This window comes from Dermacentor silvarum, chromosome 11, assembly GCF_013339745.2.
Source record: "Dermacentor silvarum isolate Dsil-2018 chromosome 11, BIME_Dsil_1.4, whole genome shotgun sequence".
Classification (NCBI taxonomy): domain Eukaryota; kingdom Metazoa; phylum Arthropoda; class Arachnida; order Ixodida; family Ixodidae; genus Dermacentor; species Dermacentor silvarum.
This window is the reverse complement of record NC_051164.1, coordinates 14,145,502-14,172,952: the sequence shown is the minus strand read 5'-3', so window position 1 is coordinate 14,172,952 and position 27,451 is coordinate 14,145,502. Positions and strand designations below refer to the sequence as shown.

The window sequence follows — 27,451 nt, the reverse complement described above, 5'->3', positions numbered from 1 at the left end:
TATTGCGCGCGCGAGGCACGGGGCCGAGGCGGCGCAAAAGGGAGGGGGGTTGCGTTCTGCTCCGTCGGCTGCTGCTCACAGCGGGGCCGCGTGGCCGCCGTACCTTAAAAGCGATCTGCGATGTGGGCGACGTGCGCGCCCGTGCGGGCCTTATCTACAAAGCGATCTGCGATGGGGACAAAGTGCAGGCGCCGAGTGCCGGTAGCTTCGTATGCGCTGTGCTTTCGACGTTTATAGTTCGCGTTTGAAGCGAGACAAGACTCAGCGCGGAGGTCAATTTGCCCGTTGCTGCTAGCGCGCTTTCTCACTCCGGCGTTTTCACAGCGAGTTTCCGCGCTCATCGAGCGAGATGTGTTCATGTTTACCTGTGCGCGCGCGACACCGTGCCTGTCTATCTAGTTAGTAAGAGAATGTTTACAACTTCATACGGCCGACTGAACTACTATTCTTGCTTCCTATAGCTCTCTGCTAATTTGATATCGCAATCGATGCTTCGTCTTCAGGACGAAACTGCGAATTGTTTCTCATTTTCGGCGAAAGCGGTTACGGTCACCTGCGTCGGCGGCGGACACCATTGCAAACGAAGGGGCTATGAGAATGAGCCGATAACAGCTTACACTGTAAAATCGGGGTAACGCGGGAGCCGTACTTCATAACTATAAGCGCCCGTTTGCACTGCTGAAGTATACCTCAGTAGTGCAAACGGGCGCTTAGTTGTGAAGAAAGATTTGCGCTTAGTTTCTGCGCTTAGTCGGGAAGAAAGCGCAGAAATACGTAAGCATTTCTACGCTTATCCAACGAGGAAACCCGTTCGTGCGTCCGTACGTCTGTCTCGTAAGACGAATCACTATAAAGAAATTAATGTAGGAAAGAAAATAAATTTGAAAGACAAAACTTGGCGGTGGGGAGCCTGCGAACCTACGCTCAGAAGCCGTGCGTCTTACCCGCTGGGCTAAACACCTACGCTTGCCGAAGGTGAATACATCTGAACCATATGAATGTGCTGTACCGGCCGCTACAAAACAAATGTCAAAGGAGAACATTTTCTATGAAGGCTTTCTTGAAAGTTTTGGTAATGCTGTAATAAAAGCCATCTACAGGACCACATGTAGAGCCGACTTGGAGCATTGCAGAAATTAGGAAAATTCCGATTTTTTAAAGCGGTCATGCCTAACACGTCGCATCCGTAATGCGTTTCGGTGGTCGCGTGATGCACCTTCTGTTGGGGCGTTCCTTCACCTACCAAAATGCCACCGATCTCTGAAGGCTCATGCGCTCCGCGTAGCGCAATACTGACAGATAAACGGTCAATGAGTTCATAAGGATGATAAGCAGTGATGAGCGGTTATATTGGTGTCATCACGTTTGATAATGGTTCGACGTAGATGGATAAAGTGCTACAGAGCGATAAGGGCTTTAAGGTAAGGTAGATAAGGCCCGATAAGTGTTGATAAGGGTAATATCGTGTCCGATAAGGTTGATAAGAACAGATCAGGGTTGATAAAGACCGGATCAATTGTGATAAGCTTGGTACCGACCAATAAAAGGGTTTATAACGCTCGGATCGACTCCGATAAGGTTGCAACAAACGATGAGATTTGATAAGAATTGAATCTAGTCGGATAAAGTTGAGAGCGACGGATAAAGGTTGATAAGGGTTTATACTGGTCGGATCAAGTTTCTTAACATTGATAATGACATCCGGCTGCGTGGAGATGAGCAAGTAGCACAATACTTACACATGGTTAGACAACTATTAGATGACTTTCTGCGTGAATTCTTCCGATTGAACAGATTTTTAAAAAATGCCACCAAGTGCATAGCGCATCTTGACCTATTCGGTTGGGTTACCTCCAAACATGAGCAAAAACTGCTTGACAAATCCCAATTCACAGGTTGCCTAAGAAGAAATAATTACCCATTCCTGATTTATATATTATATATATAAGAGCGGTTGCGTGGAGCAGAGGTAGAATACCAGGCTTCAAATCTGAAGGTCGTAAGTTCGAATCCTACTCCAGTCCACCACATCTTCAGGCATGGAGTGGTGCCTGACACCGGCAAGAAAAAAAAAATATATTGCCGAAAGCTGGTGGGACTATACTAGTTCAGGTGCAACCAAACTAGGAAGGCCCACTAAGCTTCATCAAAAAAAGGCACCCCCTCACCAGAACAGGAATTGGCCTCCCTGGTGCAGTATTCAGCCACTATCTCCCTCATGACTCCGACAATATACCCATGGCCCTCAGTTCCCAGTGGCTGCGGAGCACCTGACCAAGGCGGCGGTCAGACCGGCAGAGGGTGCTAAGAATCTCTGGGTCAAGACAGGCCGCCAATGGAAACTGAACCTGGCAACGTTCAACACGCGCACCCTCTCGAGTGAGGCTAGCTTAGCACGACTATTTGAAGAATTATCAGGCATTTCCTGGGATATTATTGGCCTTAGTGAGGTTAGAAGAACTGGTGAGGCTTACACAGTGCTGACTAACGGCCACGTCCTTTGTTACAGAGGTCTTCCAGATAAGAAAGAATCCGGGGTAGGATTTCTAGTGCATAACGACATAGCGGGCAACATTGATGAATTCTACAGCATTACTGAGACGGTAGCAGTCGTCGTAAAAAGTTGTCGCAGTTTCACCTGAAAGGCGAAGCGTCAATTGCGATAGCAAATTTGTAGAGAGCTATACGCAGTAATGAAATGTCACAGTTTCGCCCTAAGGGCGAAGCAATGAATGCGATAGCAACACAGCAATGTCATACGAAGTAAGGTGAGCGGCTTTGGTAGCAACAACACGCAGAACTGTTGTCGACGCCATCGGCGTTTTGCCCGCGTTAGCTCAAAATGCGTGCGGCGTTGGTGACTGTTGCTGGAGCCTCTGATATAAATAGGCACTTGGTGCCGCAGCTAAACGTCGCCTCCCTTCCCTCCCCCTCCCCCACGGCCTCTCGCGCGTCCGAAGAAGGCGCGTTTGCTCTACATATATGGTGATTGTAAAGGAGAAAAGCGACGCCTACTTCTGCAGCCCTTAAGCGAGCACGGCGCAGAACGCGCGTTTGTTCTCCGCCGTGCGTTCACTCCCCGTGAAAGACGCGCCCCTCGCGCCCTTTCACTCGCACATACAGCGTTCGGCGCGCGGCGACGATTTCATCTCCAAATGACGTCATACGGAACCTCACGGCGACGGCGACGGCGACGCCGACGGCGACGGCGACGCCGACGGCAGAAATCTGCTTTTGAGTGTCCATATAATTGCTATCGCAATAATAGTAGCTTTATCAGGTGTATAAACTTGGACATGCAGCAGCACCGGCAACACGCACAACTGTTGTCGACGCCGTCGGCGTTTTGCCCGCGTTCGCTCAAAATGCGTGCGGCGTTGGTGACTGCTGCCGGAGCCTCTGATATAAATAGGCACTTGGTGCCGCAGCTAAACGCCGCCTCCCTTCCCTCCCCCCCTCCCCCACGGACTCTCGCGCGTCGGAAGAAGGCGCGTTTGCTCTACATATATGGTGATTGTAAAGGAGGAAAGAGACGCCTACTTCTGCAGCCCTTAAGCGAGCACGGCGCAGAACGCGCGTTTGTTCTCCGCCGTGCGCTCACTCCCCGTGAAAGCGCGCGCCCCTCGCGCCCTTTCACTCGCACATACAGCGTTCGGCGCGCGGCGACGATTTCATCTTCATTGACGTCATACGGAACCTCACGGCGACGGCGACGGCAACGGCGACGGCGACGCCGACGGCAGAAATCTGCTTTTGAGTGTCCATATCGCAATAATAAAGCTGAATAGGAGGTACAAAATGAAGGTAGTACAAGCCTATGCCCCAACCTCTAGTCACGATGATGAAGAAATAGAACAGTTTTATGAAGATGTTGAACTAGCAATGAGAAAGGTGCAAACTCAGTATACTATAGTCATGGGCGACTTCAATGCAAAAGTGTGGAAAAAGCAGGTTGGTGAGCAAGCAATTGGCAACTACGGCATCGATTCTAAGAATTCAAGAGGAGAGATGTTAGTAGAATTCTCGGAAAGGAATAGGCTCCGAATAATGAATACCTTCTTCAGGAAGCGCAGCAACAGGAAGTGGACCTGGAAAAGCCCTAATGGAGAAACAAGGAATGAAATAGATTTCATACTCTCTGCCGATCCAAGCATAGTGCAGGATGTAGAAGTTTTAGGTAAGGTTAAATGCAGTGACCATAGGTTAGTGAGGTCTAGGATTTCTCTCAATTTGAAGAGAGAGAGAGAGAGAGAAATTAGTCAAGAGGAAACAGGCCAACCTAGAGGCAGTAAGGGTAAAAGCAGACCAATTCAGGCTGGTGCTTGCAAACAAATATGCAGCTTTAGAAAAGGAAGATAAAGACAACATAGAGGTAATGAATGAAACCGTAACTAGGTTGATCTCAGAAGCAGCAATTGAAGTGGGAGGTAGGGCACCAAGGCAACCAGTAGGTAAGCTTTCCCAAGAAACAAAGGAACTAATAAAGAAACGACAGAAGATGAAAATGTCCAACTCAAGAGATCAGATAGAATTCGCTGAACTGTCAAAACTAATCAACAAGAAAAAGTAAGGGATATTCGAAATTATAACGTGGGAAAGATTGAGGAAGCCGTAAAATATGGACGCAGTATTAAATCAGTAAGAAGAAAGCTTGGCATAGGACAAGGCAAGATGTATGCACTGAAAGATAAGCATGGTAATATCATCAGCAATTTCGATGACATAGTAAAAGCAGCGGAAGAATTCTATACTGACCTGTACAGTGCCCAAAACAGCCAAGCTACTTTCATTCAAAATAGTGATGAAACGGATACAGAGGCTCCTTCTATAACTAGCGCTGAGATTAGAAGGGCCTTGAAAGACATGACAAGGGGAAAAGCTGCTGGAGAAGATGGAATAAAAGTAGATTTAATCAAAGATGGAGGAGATATCATGCTTGAAAAGCTTGCGGCCCTTTTATACGCAATGCCTCACAACTTCATGTGTACCAGAGAGCTGGAAGAACGCCAACATTATACTAATCCATAAGAAGGGAGACGTTAAAGAACTGAAGAATTATAGACCCATTAGCTTGCTTTCAGTATTGTATAAAATATTCACCAAGATAATTTCCAATAGAATACGGGCAACACTTGACTTCAGCCAACCAAGAGAACAGGCTGGCTTCAGGAAGGGATATTCTACGATGGATCATATCCATGTCATAAATCAGTTAATCGAGAAATCTGCGGAGTACAATCAACCTCTCTACATGGCTTTCATAGATTATGAAAAGGCATTTGATTCAGTAGAGATACCAGCAGTTATAGAGGCATTGCGTAATCAAGGAGTACAGGAGGCATACGTGAATATCTTAGCAAACATCTACAAGGATTCCACAGCTACCTTGGTTCTCCACAAGAAAAGTAGAAAGTTACCTATCAAGAAAGGGGTCAGGCAAGGAGACACAATCTCTCCAATGCTATTCACTGCATGCTTAGAAGAAGTATTTAAGCTCTTAGACTGGGAAGGCTTAGGAGGGAGGGTCAACGGCGAATATCTCAGCAACCTTCGGTTTGCAGATGACATTGTCCTATTCAGCAACAATGGAGACGAATTACAACAAATAATTGAGGACCTTAATCGAGAAAGTGTAAGAATTGGGCTGAAGATGAATATGCAGAAGACAAAGATAATGTTCGATAGCCTGGCAAGGGAACAAGAATTCAGGATCGCCAGTCAGCCTCTAGAGTCTGTAAAGGAGTACGTTTATCTAGGTCAATTACTCACAGGGGACCCTGATCGCGAGAAAGAAATTTACAGAAGAATAAAATTGGGTTGGAGTGCATACGCCAGGCATTACCAAATCCTGACTGGGAGCTTACCACTGTCGTTGAAAAGAAAAGTGTACAATCATTGCATTCTACCGGTGCTAACATATGGGGCAGAAACTTGGAGGTTAACAAAGAAACTCGAGAACAAGTTAAGGACCACACAAAGAGCGATGGAACGAAAAATCTTAGGACTAACGTTAAGCGTTAAGAGACAGGAAGAGAGCGGTGTGGATCAGAGAACAAACGGGGATAGCCGATATTCTAGTTGACATTAAGCGGAAGAAATGGAGCTGGGCGGGCCATGTAATGCGTAGGATGGATAACTGGTGGACCATTAGGGTTACAGAATGGATACCAAGAGAAGGGAAGCGCAGTCGAGGTCGGCAGAAAACCAGTAGGGAGGATGAAGTTAGGAAATTTGCAGGCGCAAGTTTGAATACGCTAGCGCAAGACAGGGGTAATTGGAGATCGCAGGGAGAGGCCTTCGTCCTGCAGTGGACATAAAATATAGGCTGATGATGATGATGATGATGATGATGATGATGATGATGGTGATGATGATGATGATGATGGTGATGATGATGATGATGATGATGATGATATTTACTTCAAAATGAAGGTTGCAACGAAATATAAGCTGAACAGCAGCGAAGTCATACCCGATTCGAAATATAATTAAGGCTAGCCCCGCCGTCAAAATTGGAGTTACCTGTTTACGAAATTGGCTAAATATGCATTGGCAGTGCAGTTAGGATTCTCTCCAACTGTTAAAGGGACGTTTTTAGAAAGTTAGATTGCTGGCGAAGGAGGTCCTTGCACCTTTGAGTTTCTTCCACACTTACCAGAGAGATCCGGCGCTGGGATCGTTCAGCTAGCGAGGCAGTTGAGTGCAGTTGAGTAGGGAATATCGCAGCGGTGTTTTGCATAAACTATCCTTCTGCTTCATTCAGCAGCACCAATGCCATTATCTGCTTTTTTTTAAAAGCAGAATACTGAGCGAAATGTGACTTGCTGGCTTATTTCGTTCTGAAGGACTACAGTCGAACCAGCATTTAACGAATCTGAAGGGGATCGCTAAAAAGAAAAGTCGCTCTTTCGCCCGAAAGGCGAAGCATCAATTGCGACAGCAAATTAGTAGAGAGCTATTCGGAGTAGGGATAGTAGTTTTATCGGCTGCATAAACTTGGACACATTCGCTTACTAACTGAAATAACAAGCGTGGTGTCAGCGTGCACAAGCAAACATGAATAGATCAGTAACAACTTGATGAGGGCTAGTTGGTTCATAGTTGAGCGAAGGTATGAAGTAACAGCGCGTAATGAACAAGGACGAGAAAGGAACGAAGACCACAGGACAAGCGCTGACTGCCAACTGAATGTTTATTGCAAGAAAACCAGCCTTTCTTATACATACTCAAAATACATGCGCACATCAAACACTCGCTAATCACAACGCCAATCTTTCTTTCAAGAAGTTTATTTCTTTCTCCGATAGTAGAAGAGAAGGCGAACTGACACAATTGTCACCTTCGATGCTGATGAAAAAGGCCTCTAAAATTTCTCTTTCCTTCTTAGATTTTCCTTTTCCTATAAATTTCGTTTGATTAAACATCGGAGCGCAGGCATGTTTTTTACAATGGTCAGCTAAATGGCTACCATATCCGTTCTTTACATTGTTGCAGTGTTGTCGAGCACGATCATTGAAACATTGTCCGGTTTGACCTATGTAAACTTTTCCACAATTCAAGGGAATCTGATACACTACGTTACTTGTGCAATCAGACAAAAATCGGGTTTTGTGATTGACAGTGCAAGTGGGGGGCCTGTATCTTGGTTTCATGCGTGCAGAAATCGAAGACAGCTTGCAAGGGGCGTTGAAAAGCAAGTTGACATTATGCCTGTTTGAAACTTTCTTAAGGTTGTGTGATAGCTTGTGCACGTACGGAACAACGTGCACTGGTCTCCTGTCTTGATTGTTGTCTTTATTGCCTGGTTCTATTTTTGCTCTCTGCAAGATTGTCTCACACACAGATGTGATGACATGTTGGGGAAAGCCTGCATCTCTTAACGTGGTTCAGCCATAGCTCCGATTTTATGTGACATATTTTTATCATCTCTTGACAATGCTATCGCCGATAAGTTAGTAGACACGCCTGTAACACAAGTGTTCAGGTACGTTGACGATTACCTAGTTGTTATGAAGAACAGCGATTGCACCCGTTCACTGCACCAAGTTAATAACATTCTAGACATTTTCATCAAATCTTCGGGAGGACTCAAGTTCACGCACGAGTTGCCGATCAATAACAGAATTCAATTCCTTGACATTAACCTATACTTTTCATCAAGTAAGCATATATGCTGGACTTATCAGCCTAGATCCAAGAAAACCTTGTTGCCATATGAGAGCGCACAGACAAAACTAATTAAGAGGGGCATAGCCACCACGTGTATCAAGGCAGCATTAAATAAGTCGTGCGTGCACGAATGTGAGCGTAGCCTGATGAGTCAGCTGGCAAGGTTAAGAGATGCAGGCTTTCCCCAACATGTCATCACATCTGTGTGTGAGACAATCTTGCAGAGAGCAAAAACAGAACCAGGCAATAAAGACAACAATCAAGACAGGAGACCAGTGCACGTTGTTCCGTACGTGCACAAGCTATCACACAACCTTAAGAAAGTTTCAAACAGGCATAATGTCAACTTGCTTTTCAACGCCCCTTGCAAGCTGTCTTCGATTTGTGCACGCATGAAACCAAGATACAGGCCCCCCACTTGCACTGTCAATCACAAAACCCGATTTTTGTCTGATTGCACAAGTAACGTAGTGTATCAGATTCCCTTGAATTGTGGAAAAGTTTACATAGGTCAAACCGGACAATGTTTCAATGATGGTGCTCGACAACACTGCAACAATGTAAAGAACGGATATGGTAGCCATTTAGCTGACCATTGTAAAAAAACATGCATGCGCTCCGATGTTTAATCAAACGAAATTTATAGGAAAAGGAAAATCTAAGAAGGAATGAGAAATTTTAGAGGCCTTTTTCATCAGCATCGAAGGTGACAATTGTGTCAGTTCGCCTTCTATCCTACTATCGGAGAAAGAAATAAACTTCTTGAAAGAAAGATTGGCATTGTGATTAGCGAGTGTTTGATGTGCGCATGTATTTTGAGTATGTATAAGAAAGGCTGGTTTTCTTGCAATAAACATTCAGTTGGCAGTCAGCGCTTGTCCTGTGGTCTTCGTTCCTTTCTCGTCCTTGTTCATTACGCGCTGTTACTTCATACCTTCGCTCAATGAATAGATCACACTGAATGACCGCAGAAAACAACTGTCAGAACGCTGGCAGCAAGCGCAGCCGCCGCAGTGGGCGAAGGTTCGTGGGGTCTATCGCTTAAACGGAAACTGAGCGGCGAATGCACAGCGCATACAAGCGTCAGAGCGGTGTGGAAATAAGAGACGGTGCGGTCGACCGCCAGAAGCAGGCAAAGTACAAACGCAGTTGTTGGCAGCGTAGAAGCTGCCGCCCTCCCGCGCTGCCATTCCCGTTTTCTTGCCTTCGCGTGGGAGTGGCCAGTTCCCCTTGCGGCCTGTTGCAAGATAAGCATTTGGTGCCGCAGCATCGCGTCGCCCGCCTCCCTCCCTCCCATACCCCCACGGCCTCTCGCGCGACGGTCGCGTTTGCTTTCCGTCGTGCGTTCGCTCTCCGTGATAGCGCGCGTCCCCCGCTCGCTTTCGCTCGCGCATACAGCGCGCGGCGACGATTTTACCGCCCTTGGAATCTATACGGAACCTCACGGCGACGGCGACGACGACGCCGACGGCAGAGATCTGGTTGAAGTGTCCATAATAAAATTCGATATTAGGTAATTCAATATGTAAAATAAAAATGTTATACAAAAGTTTTCAAGGGGATTTTACTGCTGCTCATTATACACAATAATTCGTTATATGTGGGTTCGATATATCCAGGTTCCGCTGTAGATGTTGGGAGTTGTTATCTATGTAATATAATGTGAATTACTCAAATTACTCAATTATTCGAAGCAAAATACAAAATTCGGCGGCCTTCCCCTACCGGAACAGGGGGGCGCGCGAAGCTTGTACCCTCAAAACTGGGTGTGGCGTTCTTTGGCCTCGGGGTTCGCTGCCCATCGTTGACGATGGGCTTCGGTAAGACGGGTTTTTAGCGTGGGTTCCGCTGCCTGCCGCTGTAACCGAGCCTGGCCTTGGGCTGCCTTGAACACAGGGTTGGCACGGCGAGAGCGAGCCTGCTCCCGGATAAGTTGACGGCGTTTCTCGTCGACAGAGGGCCGACGCAACGCCCGCGAGCCCTTTTTATTTCCTTTCCCTTCCTCCGGTGCGCGCCCGCTCCTTATTAGGTACTTCTGTCACGTGTTACGGGGCGACTCACGTGTTTCACCAGTGGTCTATTCTTGGCCTTTCCCGCAGTTTTCGGTCACTTGCGTGAGACGTTCTTTTTTTTTGTCACAGCTGCAACAGCTGACGGCACCGACACTTGTGAGGCAATACAAGCTTCACTTGAAAATAACTAGGCGGCTGTCAAGGCGTGCAAGGCTATAGGACTGCCCCATGAACACACTTGTATTACCACTAAATAACTCTTAATTTGATAAGCACACAAGCATTTTTTTCGTATCTGTGGAATTCATTTGTAAACTGCAAGTTGTTGAAAAAACAAACTTCGTTAAGGCTCCTTTTCGATAGCTAATTTTCAATAACGCTATCTCTAGAATCGTGGTAATGGAGGCAATGCGAAACGTTTATCTGAGCGGTGCGCATCGTGCTTCGAACAAGTGTGCAAGAAACGAGTGTACCGAAAAAAAAAAAGAGGCACAGCAATGAACCGCGCAGCCGCTGTTCGCCTCATCAGCATCTCGACGCTGGGGAACATCCTCAAGGATGGAGCTCTTTTCTCTTTTCAGTTAATGTTTATTCTTCTACGAGATACTTTAAACTGCACGCTTGATCGCGCTGCATGTTCGTTATATACTCATTTTTATAACTGACTTGTAGAAATAGAGATGCATAAAAATAACGCACTTTGGATATATGCTCGAGATTAGATTGCTCCTTTCACTTCAAAATGGTCGCTTCTAATTCCTCTGCGGCCGCTATGCTAGCATGCTAGACTTATTAATGCGTTTCATGTTTCAATATATATCCCGACGAATGTTTTCGAAGTCTGCACTGTATGTCTACAATTTGAAATGTCAAATTTGTGAAGACAAATACCTTACGGCAATTTGGTTGTGCCCATGAGAATTTGCGCCTAAAATTCGTGTACTTACACTTCTTAGAAAACACATTTTTTACCAGGTTTGTGTGAATATTATAAATTCGAATACGAATCTGGCAGTCTCGATTTCAGAATTCACTATTCGAGGTTGCCGAATATTCGTTTTGTTCGAATACCTTTTGTGGGAGGCAACAATGCTTGCAGTCTACCGGCGAGAAAGGATGATGCAAACAGAGGCTCGTCTGAATGATTCTTGTTTAGCAGGATCACAGTTGTAGTGCAGACGATCGAATTCCTCGACACACGGGAGAGGTCACTTATGCCCAACACTGACCATCCGTTAAATAAGCATCGCTCGTTCTAGGCATCCTGTGAATTCGTTGTTTCGATTTCGAGAAATAAATATATTGTTCGATCAATCTCGTCACGTTTGCATTCCTTCAAAACTGTGCGCGGCGCTGTACTATTGCCCTTAGCTCTTTCAGTGAGCGCTACACACTCTACTACAAGCATTTAGAACCTGCTGTTCCTTTTTATTTTATTACATTCAGTGTCGTCGTGCACGAAATGTTAACGCACTGTTAGACGGTGTACAGCCTACCGCATTTTACCTATATCACGCCAGCACACTACGAAATGAGCGTGCGCCATCCTGAAAAGAACTGCCTCGAAGACGATTGTTGCACTGGAGAGGGCTTTATGCGCCTATGTGTACTTTTGCTGGTCTCGCTGATTATCACCGTCGTAAGCCGCTAAAATGGCACGTGATCGACGCTCGTATGGTAAAGTTCAAAATGCGGGTGGTCTTCTTCTTTCTGGGGTTATACGTGCCAAAACCTGTTTGATTATAAGGAACGCCGTTGTTGAGGGCTGCGGATTAATTTTGACCACCTGGGGTTCTTTAACGTTGTCACAAATAAGCGCATAATCTAAGCACGAAGGAAACAAGACGGCCCCGCGGCAGCTTCGTCTGAGGGAGGGAGAGCGCATACGCCACAGACAGCCGACGCGATCAATGGAGTCTAGAAGCTACGACGAGATACACGATGCCGACGGTAACGAAAGAAAGAGAGAGCTCCGAAACACCCTCTCCGACCCCGACACCAACGGCAAGTTGAGAGAGAGAGACGGAGAAGCCCGAGCGCGCGCCAACGGATGAGTCACCACCCTCCTCATCGACGCTTCGACGGCCGCGGCTGAAGATGCGAGAATTGACTAGAAGATTCCCAGGCTTCGTTCATGCTACAGGATCACAACTCCAATAGGAAGGTTCGAGAAGTGCCGGCGAAGGCTATAAGAGAGCCGTGCGGGAATCGGAAGGGGGATCCGACCGCGCCGGTGAAAAGATGTGACGTGAAGACCGAACGTGTGCGGATGGGGATTCCCCGGCAAGTTAACCGGAAGAAGTTCCTTCTTTGAGATTTGCCTCGAGCTACGCCGTGATCGACCGGCTCAAGACCGACACCGGTGAATACGATTGGACACTGTGTTCCTATTCATTCTGTACATTACGTGTTGGAGTCTTAGTGCTTGTCGATAATTATCTTCCAGTGTTTTGTTGACACCCATCTGAATTGTATTGTGATGTCTCTGGCCGAAGTGTGCACGTGTGTATGAAACTGCCCTGTTTCAAGAACATATTTTATTGTGTTTTGACAACTCTGGGCTCTGACTCGGTCTTTGGACCATAACCGGCGTTCGCTGGCCTTTTAATAATAGTCCTTGCTTTCGTGGGGTTATTTTCGGAAGCTGTAAGTCGGCTTTGAAATTAGGCCCGGCGTTGGCGCCTCGTTCACGGGGTGTGTGACAAACACTGCGCTATAACGCAAGCACACGGGCATTTTTGCTTTTCGCCTACGTCCAAATGCGGCCGCCGTGGCCGGGGTTCAATCCCGCGATGTTATGCTCAGTAGCGCAACGCCCTTGCTGACTGAGCCACCGAGGCGTGCAACAATGCGGGTCACTGTACATGCTTATAAAAAAAAAGGTCGCAGTTATGCCCAAAAGGCGAAGCATCCATTGCGACAGCATATTAGTAGATAGCTATATACGGAGTGAGGATAGTAGTTTTATCGGCTGCGTAAACTTGGACACATTCGCTTACTAACTGAATTAACAAGCATGGTGTCAGCGCACGCAAGCAAACATGAATAGATCACACTTGATGACCTCAGACAACCACTGTGAGAACGCTGGCGTGAACAAGCACGGCCGCCGCAGCGAGCGAAGGTTCGTGCGGTCTATCGCTTCAACGGAAACTGAGCGGCGAAAGCAAAGCGCATACAAAGGTCAGAGCCGTGTGGAGATCGCTTACAAGATATGGTGCGCGCGACAGCCCTCAGCCGCGCAAAGTACGCAGTTCCTGGCAGAGTAGAATCCGCGCACTCCCGCTCCCGCTGCTGCCTTCCCGCTTTCCTCCTTTCGCGTGGGAGATTGCATCGCCAGTTCTCCTTGCGCCTGGCTGCAAGATACCACAGTGTAAGAATAAGCACGAGAGGTGCTGACACTCACACAACGCGCGCGAAACAACGCGCGCGATAGCGCCGCCCACTCGCGTCCAGATTATGTTGGGCTCGGTTACAGCTCGGTCAGCGCCGTTGTAGAGGGCGCTGGGGAATGCGGTCCCAGACTCGGTGGCAAGGCGTGTGCTGCGGCTGCTTCATCTTTCTGCTTGCATGCGCGGCCGCGCTGTTTTGAAAGCACGCTTTTATTGCGATAGCAATTATGTGGACACTTCAACCGGATTTCTGCCGTCGTCGTCACCGTCGTCGTCGCCGTCGCCGTGAGGTTCCGTATAGATTCCAAGGGCAATAAAACCGTCGCCGCGCGCCGTATGCGCGAGTGAAAGCGCACGGAGGACGCGCGCGCACGGCGGAAAGCAAACGGGACCGTCGCGCGAAAGGTCGTGGGGGTATGGGAGGGAGGGAGGGCGGGGCGACGCTGTGCTGCTTCACCAAATGCTTATCTTGCAACCGGACGCAAGGAGAACTGGCCACTCAATCTCCCACGCGAAAGCAAGAAAGCGGGAAGGCAGCGCGGGAGGGAGGGGGGGGAGCAGCTTCTCCTCTACCAACAACTTCTCCTTGTAATGACAGGTTTTTTTGTCTAATATTTTCTGACGGTTCTCTGAGGCGAAGCCTCCCAGAATCCAATCGAGGACAAAGCTGTTTGTTGAAAAACACACAAACTTTTATAAAACTGAAACGAAAATTAACGCATAAAAACAAACACTTAAAACGACTATCACGGCACAAAACGTTCGGACAGCAAGTTAGGACACGAAGCAGGCGTGTGTGCGTACTATAGTCTCGACGCAGAGCAGCGGAGACAAGACGACGAGAGAAGCAGTGCTGGTCTCACCAAAAGGTCGCTGTATCGGACCGTCGTACAGGCTGCCAGAGCGTGGCAGCTCCGGCTCGGAGGGAGGAGACAGGCGGTTTGGCAGCACGGGCAGACGGCGGTGGCGTTCTGGCCGGGCAGCTGGTTGTGGCACTCGGGCTCGTAGCCCGACAGCTCACGTTCTGCCCACGGGCGCAGACGCTCACCGGCCTCGGGCAGGAGTTCCCAAACGGATGGAGTAGCGACGCCCAGGAATGGGTTGGCAGGAGGCCCCGGCCGGATGAAGTCCTGGTGGCTCGGGTCCGGAAACCGATGGCCGTCTTCAACCCCCGTTCCGGTGGCCGACCTTCTCCTGGTGCCGCTTCTGGAACTCTTCCCCCCTACTGCCAGCGCGGCTCGCTTTTTCTGTCGCACTGGCCGATTTGTCATTCGTTCATTGGCTGCTTGAAGCTCCATGGTACTTTGCGATTGGATGCCTTTTTCTTTGTTTTGTTTCTTGCGCCGCGTGTTCACGCCCCGGACGGTCTTCGGCGTCGTCGTTTTCCAACAGCATGGAATTCGCCTCGGCGCGCGCACTACTTGTCGTGTGCTCGTTGTCTCCAACCACCGCACCGCGTCGCGCACCACACATAACACCATCGCGCACTACACATCACACTCCTCTGCACAACTCCTCTGCACTTTGCCCGGCGCTGGCGGTCACCCGCGCCGTCTGACCTTTGTATGCGCTGTGCATTCGCCGCTCAGTTTCCATTGAAGCGATTGACCGCGCGAACAATTCGCCCGCTGCAGCGGCTGCGCTTGCTGCCAGCGTTTTAACAGTCGTTGTCTGCGGTCATTCGGTGTGATCTATTCTTGTTTGCTTGTGCGCGCTGACACTACGCTTGCTAATTCAGTTAGTCCAAATGTGTCCAAGTTTATGCAGCCGATAAAACTACTATCCCTACTCAGAATAGCTCTCTACTAATTTGCTATCGCAATTGATGTTTGTTCGCGTACGTTTCATGAGCTTATGCTTGGGTATTGTCGCCACGGGCCCTCGACAAAGGTGGCAGCGCCCTTCTGAGGGGCGTTTGAAATGGCTAGAAAGTGCTTCGTTCCGAACTGCAATTCTGGCTACCGGACTTGCGTGGAGCGTGTGCCTTTATTCATAGCGCCGTCCGACAGCGGTCGTCTAGAGCAGTGGCGCCGTACAAATTTGAGAAACCGAACTCTAATGCCTACAGACCATGTCTGCGCCATCCATTTTTCAGAGGATACGATATCGACGGCATAATTACGCGGAGCTCGATAAAAGGGTTCCCACCTTATTTCCGAATTGTACAAAGAACCTCGCACAGTCAAATAAACCTCGACAGCCGCTGCGGAAGAGAGAACCTCCTATGTGCCACCGCAGTTTGTGCAAATTTTGCTGCATGTACAAGATATGCAGGGTGTCCCAGCTATCACGCAGCACGATTTAAAAAAAAAAGAGGAACGGCGTTACGCGAAGCCAACCTAGTGCGTATTGATTCCAGTACAGTGGAGTAGCCACCAGTAATTTTTTCGTTACTGAGATTTAATAATTTGTAATTAATTATCTAACTCGAGAAGTACTGTCCTAATTATCGAAGTGTCAATGAGAAAGTTGTAGAGGAACATGAAAAACTCCCGATACAGCCGCACACTCTTGCGAGGAGGAGGAACAACTTTATTAAAAACACCTGTCAATGAGCGAGAACACTGCTTAAATTCATGATGTTGTAGTGTATGGCTGTTGTAGCTGTACAGCATTAAACTTCAATGAAATTCAAGTAACCCGCCGTGGTTGCTTAGTGGCTATGGTGTTGGGCTGCTAAGCACGAGGTCGCGGGATCGAGTCCCGGCCACGGCAGGCCGCATTTCGATGGGGGCGAAATGCGAAAACGCCCGTGTACTTAGACATAGGTGCACGTTATAGAACCCCAGATGGTCCAAATTATTCCAGAGTCCCCCACTACGGCGTGCCTCATAATCAGATCGCGGTTTTGGGACGTAAAACCCCATAATTTATTTTTGAAATTCAAGTAAAAAAACGATTACAAAATCATGAGCCACTCCACTCTGTGAAGTTTGACGACCAGCGAAGCTGTTTAGCACACGACATAGAGGTGACACAGAATGAAGAGGCCACGTATAGTCCGGACTCCCGAGGAGCAACGCGCTTACAAAGAGCAACCGAGGAAGAGACGAGAATGCAGTCTCTACCGGCAGTGCGCACTACACGCGGCCTCCCCATTACGACTGGAGAAGAGAAGTGAAATTCAAAATGGAGAACGACACCTTGTCTTCCACACACGCGCGACGTGCCGCCACCCCGGAAGAGCGGTAGGAAACTAGGCACGCAAGCGACTGGAACGCCGACAAAGAGAGGGCGGTGCGAACCTAGAAATGGCCGACCCAGGTGGGCCTTTTGGGCTAAGATCCGATCTGTTGTTACCCTTATACCTGGACTTGTTTGGGTCTCAGGTGTGACAAGGGTAGTTAAAGGGCGCCTTACAGGTCCCGGAGCCCACCACCCGGAGTCCACAGGGGTATGTGCCATTGCGAATGGGCCATTTGTCCACAATCCTCAGGATTGGCCCACATTTTTGCATACGCACACACAAAATGCACAGAAACCTAGCCATAAACAGTTTCGCTGTAAAAAATGCAGTTTTCACTCGCACATGCCAAAAAGCTTATTTGTTCCGCGTTCCTGACAAAGCCTGCACATGCGCCATGCAGACAAGTCGATAGCACTCTGCAGCATTTCGCCGTAGGACAGGATAATGTTTGCTGTGTTGATCCGATTCGCGAGTCGTTATATAGTTTTGTTTCTCTAAACAGGAGCTTAACTGGAACAAAATCGGAGCCTTGAACCCAGACAGAGCAGGTGGTTTTTTGGTTCGACAGCCTGAATCACGCTCGACGCTTTGTTAAGTCATGTTCTGTCCAACGTGCCTGCGTCGGTCTACACCTGTGCTCCCTCTCCTTGCGGCACTTAGCACAAGAAACACGGTTAAATACAAATGTGTTGTGTAACTCTCCTGCAAGAAAGTGAACATTGTCGCGCACGTTGAAGCGCTTGCGATTTTTTTTTTAGGACGTACCCCCGTGAGGTCCATCGTGCGAAAGCCAGCAAAAAGTTCCTTATTAGTCATCGGGTGGGGATTATCGTAATGACCGTTGCCATGAAATCCGGCCGCCTGCAAATAAATGGGGCACTGTGTACAAACACTTTCAAGAATAGAATGTGGTTTAATAATGATCGCGTCACCCTAAAAAGGAACATCCGCTTCACATATATTCTGTCAGTTACACAAATGTTGTTTTGCGTTTACCTATGTTTTCCCATTGTATGCTCATTTCGTACTTTGTATGCGTTTCTGAGTGCTTCTATACCACTTCTGGTAGAAACCATGAATTGGGCCGGGGTATGTAGAAGAAATATTTGAACAAAACTGAATAGAACGCTAAACTTTCATTGAAACGCAACCTAGTGGAGTCAGGTACTTGAATAATATTGCAAACGATGCATTTTATGCTTGCATTTGGATATGTTCAAAACAACGCAGCTGTGAAATATGGCTACGACTGGAGGGCGCACATTCTTGAGATGGGCATGTTTGCAGCCGAGTTACACACTTTTGTAGTGCTTATACTTGTGGTCACTGCATGAAAAAAAGAGAAGAAATGAAGGTAGAGCCCGTGGCAAAGGGAGGGAGACTTAAAGGACTGCTGTCAGCGGCAAAAAATGGTATCTGATTGGCAAAACCAAGTCAGACGTAGCACGCGACTAATTACGAGCTAATGCACAGACCAAAAGATGACTATAGAATGATGTAGTCATGCAAAGTGAATTAGTTGTTACCGTAGGCCATCTGAACTAATTTATTTGTTTATTTATTTATTTCTCCATACTGTTAGCACTTTCCGGGCTGTTACAGGGTGGGGATAAAAAGTAAAAAAATGGCATGTACACAAATAATTATTGCTAGTTACAGACAGTTTGTTAAGAAAGTACAATACGCATTTACATTCAAAAGTCAGTGAAAAAGCATTTGAAAATTTCTGTCAAAAGAATCAACAGAATCAGCAGTTGCAAACACCTCTTAGTTAAGTTTATTCCAATCAGCAATGGTCATTACTAAGAAAGAATGTTTAAAGATGTCAACTCTGTATGAAGAAGGCATTAAGGCATAATTATGATTTATTCGGGGGGATACTCTGCCGGGAGGTCGCACATATCGCCTGGGATCCACGTTTAGGTTTCTCGTATACAATTGAAATAGAAATTTTCACCTAGCAATATTCGTACGCGTCGGAAGTGTCGGAAGGTTCGTTCGATGAACTAAGCCTATACCAGAATGAGTTCTCTTGTAGCAGGAGAAGACGAACTTTACCGGAATAAGTTGTACTCTCTCTCACTTATCGATAAGGTAGGGATCGTAAGGATTCCAGGCCATACACGCGTACTCCAGGCTAGGGCGAACAGTTGCCAAATATGGATTTAGTTTTACGTAGGAGCTGGCATACATCAAGTTTGTTTTTAACAAGCCAAGCTTTCTCTGCGCCGATCCACAAACGTTCGCTACAGGCCGGTTTAAATCTTTTTCATTCATTTATTTATTTATTTATTTATTTATTTATTTATTTATTTATTTATTTATTTATTTATTTATTTATTAATACTGTCGATCCCATCAGGGATCATAACAGAAGGGCATGTACATAGTTGTCTTACAATATTACGATAACAATTAATACAATATTTAGTTTACATACAATATATTGACAATTAGCAAAGACAAACAGTAAGGTTGGCAGAAATAACAAAGCAAATAAATCGTATTAAAAAATGAACGAGGAGTACAGAGAAAGGGAGACAATTGTCAAAGGTGAACGAAATCGTAGCATTAATTACAACATATACATTGCATATGCTTTGGAATAGCAAGAGGTAATGAAATAGGATAACAATTATAAGCGGTAAGGAATGGTAGTTAGTAATAACAGAATAATACAAGGCAAAATACTTTATAATAAACAACTGGTAAAGAGGTAAAAGTTAGCATAAATAAACAAAGGAACTCAGCTATGACAAAGTACAAGGTATTAATATTAGGTTTACACAAGAGGTGATAATCTATAAATAAATTTGAATATTATATACAATAAAATAGAATAAATGGCACAGAAATTAATGGTAACACATGTAGGTCAGAATTGTGAAGCATGCAATTTGTTTTCGACTAATGTTAAAAAAGCAGATAAGGTTGGGCTGTTTGTAATGGTAGGGTCCAGCTTGTTCCATTCACGCGTCATTAAAGGAAAAAGGAATGCTTATGACTTTCCGTATGAATTGGGTGTTCGTTTAATGTTAGAGTGTGTTTATGTCGGGTGGGTCGGGTTTGTGTTGTGGATAAGTATTTTGAGCTGTCTATTTTTATTTCGTTATGAATAAGTTGGTACATCATTTTAAACCACGCAAGCTTTGCTCGGTTTTGTAAGGTAAGAATACCGGCCTGTTTTAGCAATTCTGTGGGTGAGTCTGTTAACTTATATTTATTGTAAATACATCTTAGTGCCTTCCTTTGAACTGCTTCCAGTTTGTTAATGAGTTCTTTAGTGAAAGGAAACCAAACGACATTAGCATATTCTAATACTGATCTGACAAATGTGTTATATGCTAGTAGCTTTGTGTTTGGGGGTGCTAGTCTGAGACGTCTGTTTAGAAAGAACAATTTTTTTTGTGCGGTAGAGGTAACGTTGTTAACATGGCGTTCCCACCTAAAGTCGTGTGTTAATGTCAAGCCAAGGTACTTGTACTCCTTCACTGTGTTAAGTGTGGCGTTATTTATAGTGTAGTTGAATTCTGATCTGTGTTTTTTCCTCGTAATTGATAGTGTAGCCGATTTCTTAATGTTCAAAGTCATTTGCCATTCGTTACACCATTTGTGTACTAATGATAAAGCCTCATTCAAAGCTAGATGATCCTTATACGAATTAATTACCTGATACAGAACACAATCGTCAGCAAAAAGTTTAACATTGACAGAAATATTAAATGGTAGGTCATTAGTGTATATAAGAAATAAAACTGGAGCGAGAACACTTCCTTGTGGAACACCGGATATGACCCTTCTTTTAATTGAATGTTGCTGATTTACTTCTACAAATTGTGTGCGATTAGTAAGATAGTCTTTGACCCAATCGAGAATAGGTCCTTTTCCCAAGGTAAGTTCGAGTTTATAAATTAATTTCTTATGTGTTACGCGATCGAAAGCTTTTGAAAAATCTAGAAAGATTAGGTCTATTTGTTTCTGTTGATCAATGCTTGATGATACATCGTGAACAAGCTCAATGAGTTGTGTGACCGTGGAAACTCCTCTGCGAAAACCATGCTGACAAGCTGTTAGTATTTGTTCCTGTTCAAGATGTTTGGTTATGTGCTTTAATATAATGTGTTCCAGTAGTTTACAGACTGTAGATGTTAGTGAGATTGGCCTGAAGTTAGAGGGTTCTGTTTTGCTTCCTGATTTATGGATTGGTTTTATTTTAGATGTTTTCCAATCCTTAGGGAGGGCGCCTGAGGACAGTGATTTGTTAAAAATTATTAATAAGTACTTGGCCATCCAGCTAGCGTATCTGCGAAGGAATGCATTTGGTATACTATCAGGTCCAGGTATACCCTAAAGACCCTAAAGGCCCGGAAGGGCATTGCATAGGGGAGGCGGTTGATTAGGAAATAACAAAAATATTCATAATGCAGGCAAATACGGCAATTAAATCAAGACCAGAAAGCAACGCCAAGTATATCATAGAGAACAAAACTAAAAGAAAGAAGGTACAGTACTAACACGGACAGTTCAGTACGAAAGTTTTTTGGAAGTGCAATCTAGGCAACACATCACAAAACAATGAGACATCAGGGGGGTAACTATCGTGCTTTGTTTAAATTTCTAACAAAAAGGACAACATGCAACTTTTGTTATTGGTACTTTTCTTTTGAAATCACTTGTTATTGTTAGACCAAGGTACTTGATTGCTTTTGTACGTCTTAATATGTGAAATAAAAAAGTGAGCTATTTTTATTTGATATGGTCATGCAAGCAGACTTCATAAAATTAATTTGCATGTCCCATGACACACAAATCATTAATGCTGTACAAGTCCCCATTCAATACAGTTTAGTCGCTGGCGTTTTTTATTCGACAGAAAATTAGACAGTTACCTGCAAACCGACGTAGTTAAATCGAAGAGTTAATATTCACGGCTATATCATTGATATATGTTGAAATAGTGCCTGTCCTAAGACCGACTCCTTCCGTACGCTGGACGTAACCGCGAAATGTAGACGATCGCTCACTAAAATTTTCATGAACTGCTGCCACGGATTTGCTTTTCTCCCTCGTTTTTCTCTCACAGGTACGAATCCTGATATAAAATCAGCCACAGTTGACTCAAAATACGTTCAAAGGCACTGCACATCAGTTCTCCATGGAATCAGGTAGGCGGCGATTCACTTGTTGTTTTATTTGGAGTTAATCTTCTGACTCTAGCAAAAATGCTAACATTCAACTTTATCTGTTGCTACCTAAGATTTTGGCCACAAAAAGAGCATTCTCTGCTACCACAAAGAAAGTTTTCGTCACTGTACAGGATACATTATTATATGACTTTGCTGGTTTAGTGTGTGCCTAGTTTATCCTGCGTTTCATACATACAGGGTGTTTCAGCGAACACTTTCAAAAATCCTTAAAGGTTGCCTGTTGTTCTGTATGATGCTCGAACCAGCACCAACCAGAACATTCGCCATTAAGGCTATCAGCGCAGCATTTACTGTGCTCCCATTCGTGGTAGAGAGCTTGATGACAATCCGCTTTGAATGTCATCTTACTTAGGATTTTGGCAGTAGATGCCTTCCGCAAGTCTTCATCGAGACTAACTTTATCAAGACCGTTTGACTTGATAACGTTTTCACGGCAGGCGTTGTACACCGTTACCGACGCGAACTCTCTATCCTCACATTGCACATTCTCAAAATTTCCCAGCAGATAGCACAATTCAGATAGCACAATTCTAGTTCATGAGCTGCTCTACTCGAAGAGGCGTACATTACTTGCACAAGAAATTGAAATGCATAATCGAATAATTAACAGAAATTCACTAAGTAAGTTTTTAACTAATTACCTGATGGCCCATATTGCAATTTACAAATTGTAGCCGTGGAGTTTGCAAGGCGGATAAACTTGGAACGAATTCTCGGGATGACACCAGTTTCGAGATATTAATTCCCGAACTTTGCGGAGAAATGCATTGGCGTTCCAGTTAGGTTCTTAACAAAACATCGCTGCATGCATTGAAGCACAAGATTAACTGGAACGCCAATGCATTTATCCGCAAAGTTTGGGAAATAATGTCTCGAAACTGGTGTCATCTTGAGAAATAAATCTAAGTGGATCCGCCTTGCGAACTCCACGGCTACAATTTGTAAATTACAATATGGGCCATCAGGTAATTACTTAAAAACCTAATTAGTGAATTTTTTGTTAATTAGCCGATTATGTATTTAAATTTTTTGTGCACGTAATGTCCGCCTCTTCGAGTAGACCAGCTCATTAACTAAAATTCGGCTATCTGCCATAGGAAACCTTAAATAAATTGTGAAAGTGTTCGCTGAAACACCCTGTATAGCCGATAACGCTAGGAAGGGTAGTGACATTTCTCTCACTGCTCGCATTGTGGATCAAAGAATATATTGCATCGTACATGGAAGAAAGAAGTAACTTTGCGTTATGCCATCCTACATAAGATGGAGTCTCATTAGTTTCTGCCGGTCAAATATGCCGCAATTATTTCATGGAAGCCGTCGCACATGTCAACCTATTTACCACCGAAATAGCGGGGAGGCACGTATTAGTGATCAACGGCCTCAGCGGACTGCTTGCGCTCGCGACCAAGCCATAGTGCGTCGCTTACTTTAAAGACAAAGTTGCACAAAGAATACGTGATTTGACGTTACCGAAAGTTTACAAGTTGCAGTGGTAATATTTCCTATTGTTAATATTGTTAATATATTGTTTCCATGGAAAGCGTTGCAGATCGCAAACAACCGCACTGCCAGAGGCGTGGAGTGAAACCTACATGAATTCACTGCCTGCGTAGCTTCCGTAGTGATGTCTTATGGATATGAGACCGAATAAAGATTCATATAGTTTCGGGCTTCTCTGGTAACCGATTTTTTTGCCGTTGAAAAAGTAATGTTCCTTGTAAACTTTCGACTATGAAACTATCGCACAATGGTCACGAACGATTAATTGCCCCTTATTGGAGCGCTGGTAGAATGACCAGCGCTCCAATAAGGGGCAACTAATCGTTCGTGACCATTGTGCGATAGTTCTACCGGATAACACTCTACCGGTGCTAAAATATGGGGCAGAAACTTGGAGGTTAACAGAGAAGCTCGAGAACAAGTTAAGGACCGCCCAAAGAGCGATGGAACGAAAAATCTTAGGAATAACGTTAAGAGACAGGAAGAGAGCGGTGTGGATCAGAGAACAAACGGGGATAGCTGATATTCTAGTTGACATTAAGCGGAAGAAATGGAGCTGGGCAGGCCATATGTAATGCGTAGGATGGATAACCGGGGGACCATTAGGGTTACAGAATAGATACCGAGAGAAGGGAAGCGCAGTCAAGGACGGCAGAAAACCAGGTGGGATGATGAAGTTAGAAAATTCGCATGCGCAAGTTGGAATACGCTAGCGCAAGACAGGGGTAATTGGAGATCGCAGGGAGAGGCCTTTGTCCTGCAGTGGACATATATATAGGCTGATGATGATGATGATGATTGGAGCGCTGACGTATTCACGTGTTCAGTGCTTAAAGTCAGGATATTCTGCAAGGAGGGGCTCGGCCCACCCTCGGCAGTTCAACTTCAACTGTAGCACTGCGGCAATCTTTCGACAGGTGCTGGAGGTCATTTTATTACCAGTGGTGCCTTGTGTGGGGCAATTCTAACTATCCAATCTTTCCATAAATGATTTAATCGTGCTTCACTGGTTGACGTGCTGGACAGGCTGGTCCCCAGCCGAAACAGCAGTAAAATCGTGGTATTTTTCCTACGTGCTTCTATACTTCGACCTGTTTCACTGCCTGATCCTGTGATTCAACGATGAGCGCGTGTGCTATAAGCCCTGTAGGTGTCACATATATGTTATTTTATTGTTCATATAGTGTGCACTAAAATAAACAATAAATTATGAGGTGCAGTCAGCACTAAAAATTGATGGCTTCCAACACATGCACCCACTCGCGCTCAAGCAAGAGACCGAACACCCAAGCAAACACACCCACCAGCACAAACGCACAGACGCCAACACGCGCACACGAACGCACACGGCCTCCACACAGACATACGCACACACACACACGTCCACACATGCACACACAGACGCCGAACACCCAAGCAAACACACCCACCAGCACAAACGCACAGACGCCAACACGCGCACACGAACGCACACGGCCTCCACACAGACATACGCACACACACACGTCCACACATGCACACACAGACGTCCCTACACACGCCCCCCCCCCCCCCCCCCCTACACACACAAACAAAAGCGCACACAGGAGCTCACATGCCGCGTTCATGCACACACAGTCACTGTAGCGCTTATCATAAGACTATTCGTTGTATTAGCTTGTATTAACTGCGTATTAGGCCTTATCTCGCAAATATACTGAATGTTAGGTTAATATCTTAAAGGCTGGATGTCATCAGTTCCCTAGTTATGTATTTCATTTAATTTTATTCATTTATTCACTCTCAAGGCCGTAGCATTTCAGAGAGCAGTGGGTTTTACAAAAGTACATAAATTTATAACAGACAGCAAAGTGCACACCCAAACACGTTACTAAACAATAATAACCATACATGAAATACTTAGAAACAGCAGCTTTGAAGTCATCGGCATTGCTTATAGAGGTGATGGAGGCTAGGAGGCAGTTCCAGTTAGCGCTAGGTTTTGGAACGAAGGAATTAAATGTCACGTTGGTGTGACTGTTCCGCAAGCCGATCTTGAACTGATCGTCACTGCGAAGTGACATGTACGGTGGAGGCAAGCAAAGACAATCATGTAAGCGTGCGATAAAACGATAAATTTAATGAAAAAGACAAAGACGTGGGATTTTGAGGCGCAGGGAACAGTTAGACAGGCGCAGATTTACTTTCATTCGACTAACAGTAGCAGTGCGGAACTAGTTGTATAATATTAAGCGATCAGCGTGATTTCGAATGGCTTAATTCGAGGTTAAGAATGTGCGTGCTATTATGTGGGTCTAAGATGACGCATACTGAAGTTTGGATTGTCGAGTGTTTTGTATAAGATTAGTTTCAGCTTAATGGGCACAAGGGGAAAATTCCGCAGAAGGTATCAAAGACCAAAGGTTAGCGTTACTGATTACATAATCAATATGAGTCTGCAAGGAAAGATTGTGAAAGATATAAACGCCGAGATATTTTAAGTGTTGACATGCGTTAAGCTAGCGTTGTTGAGAAAGTACATGCAAGGCTCATTGTTTTAAATACAACGTGAAACTCTCATCCATTTACAGTAACGTTTTCAAGTTTCACTAACCAAGAGTCGCGCTAAAAAGAAAGTTCATTCAGGCCACCTTGGAGCGCAAGACGATCTGAGTGAGTTAAATTTCTGATATAGATAACGCAGTCATCCGCCAAACACTTTTTTTTTCTTGAGGAGATACCATTTGTGAGGTCGCTAATATGGATAAGAAACAGTACGGGCCCCAATACCAAATCTTGCGGCATGCCAGATGCAACATTCTTCGAAAGTGATTTCTTATCGTTAGATGTTACGAACGGCGTGCGGTTAGAAAGGACTCGATCCATTTAGAGACAGGGGGTTGAGAGTGGAGGTCAGGGGGTTGAACGTTTTCAAGACGTTTCTTTACGGCTTTTTTTCCCCCTCTTTCATTGTTCAATGAAAAATAAAGCTTCATTTATTGACATGATGGTCAATGTTGAGCAAGCTCAGTTTCAGAACTAGTAGCTTGTGGCAAAGGGAATCAAATGATTTAGCAAAATCAATGAAAATTCAAGCGTTGCTTGATTATTAATAGAACCGCAAATACTGCTAAAAATTCATAAATTGCTTACACACACGAGTTCCAGTTTAGTATTGCTCTCAAGAGTTTAATCTCGTAAATCGTGCGTCTCTTTTAGTCTAAAGCACGTAAGCAGGTTGGTGGTGGAAATATGTTCATTAGGAAAAAGGAACACTCACGCCAAATTTTATCAGCACTTCACATTCCTTCTGGGTCATCAGTCCATCGGCGACTAGCCTCTGCGGTCCGTTCAGGCAGTCTTCGTCCATCGTCAGCCTCACTCCAGCGTCCAGGAAATCCTTGTCGCAGTGTGGGAGCTGGTCCTGTGGTAAGACGATGGCAATTTGGATAACCGCAGTTGAGAAAAAGCAGTGCTCAGGGCTAACTCCGATTCCCCCATTCAAATACATGTAAAATGCAGAAATGCTCTCGTTACAGGACAGTTGAACTGATGTTAATATGAATTTGCATTTAGGCTGAGAGAAAACTAAACTCTTCAAAACGTACAAGCGTAGTTTTGATCCGTGCCGCCGAATGTTCGCAAGAACATTAGGACTTCTTTGATTCCGAACCAAGCAAGGTTCCAGAGAAGCTGCGGCTGCTGAGTGCCATGAGAACAGTGAACGCAATAGTCACAAATATGCTTGCATGTACAGTACATGGCATCGAAATGAATGGAAATATCCCTGCACAAGAATGAGTACATTTCGGCGTATATCCACAAGAAACGTGCAGCGGAATTTGACAAAAATCTTGCGCTTGTGTAGTTCAAATCGTGGTAATGCAGCTTCACTAACGTGAACCCGGGGGAAGTGCGAAGCAGTGAGGCGCCGGTGCTGGAGTAGCGCTGGAGGGAGGAGCAATCGAGCGCTTGTGAGTCGGTGGAGCCCTCTCTTGCGCT

The 27,451-nt window shown here is 45.4% G+C and overlaps 1 protein-coding gene across 1 annotated transcript in view; it reads right to left on the bottom strand.

Moving 5' to 3' along the window:
- LOC119433674 (prolyl 3-hydroxylase 3-like) overlaps nt 1–26,869 on the bottom strand; it is a 66,202-nt gene extending 39,333 nt beyond the window's left edge. The window contains exons 1-2 of the mRNA XM_037700924.2: nt 26,730–26,869; nt 17,526–17,621 (exon numbers count right to left, since the gene is read on the bottom strand). Of these exons, the coding sequence (XP_037556852.2) occupies nt 17,526–17,621; nt 26,730–26,819 (186 nt within the window). The 5' untranslated portion in view covers nt 26,820–26,869. The remainder of the gene's footprint in view (nt 1–17,525; nt 17,622–26,729) is intronic.
- Nucleotides 26,870–27,451: the final 582 nt, after the last annotated feature.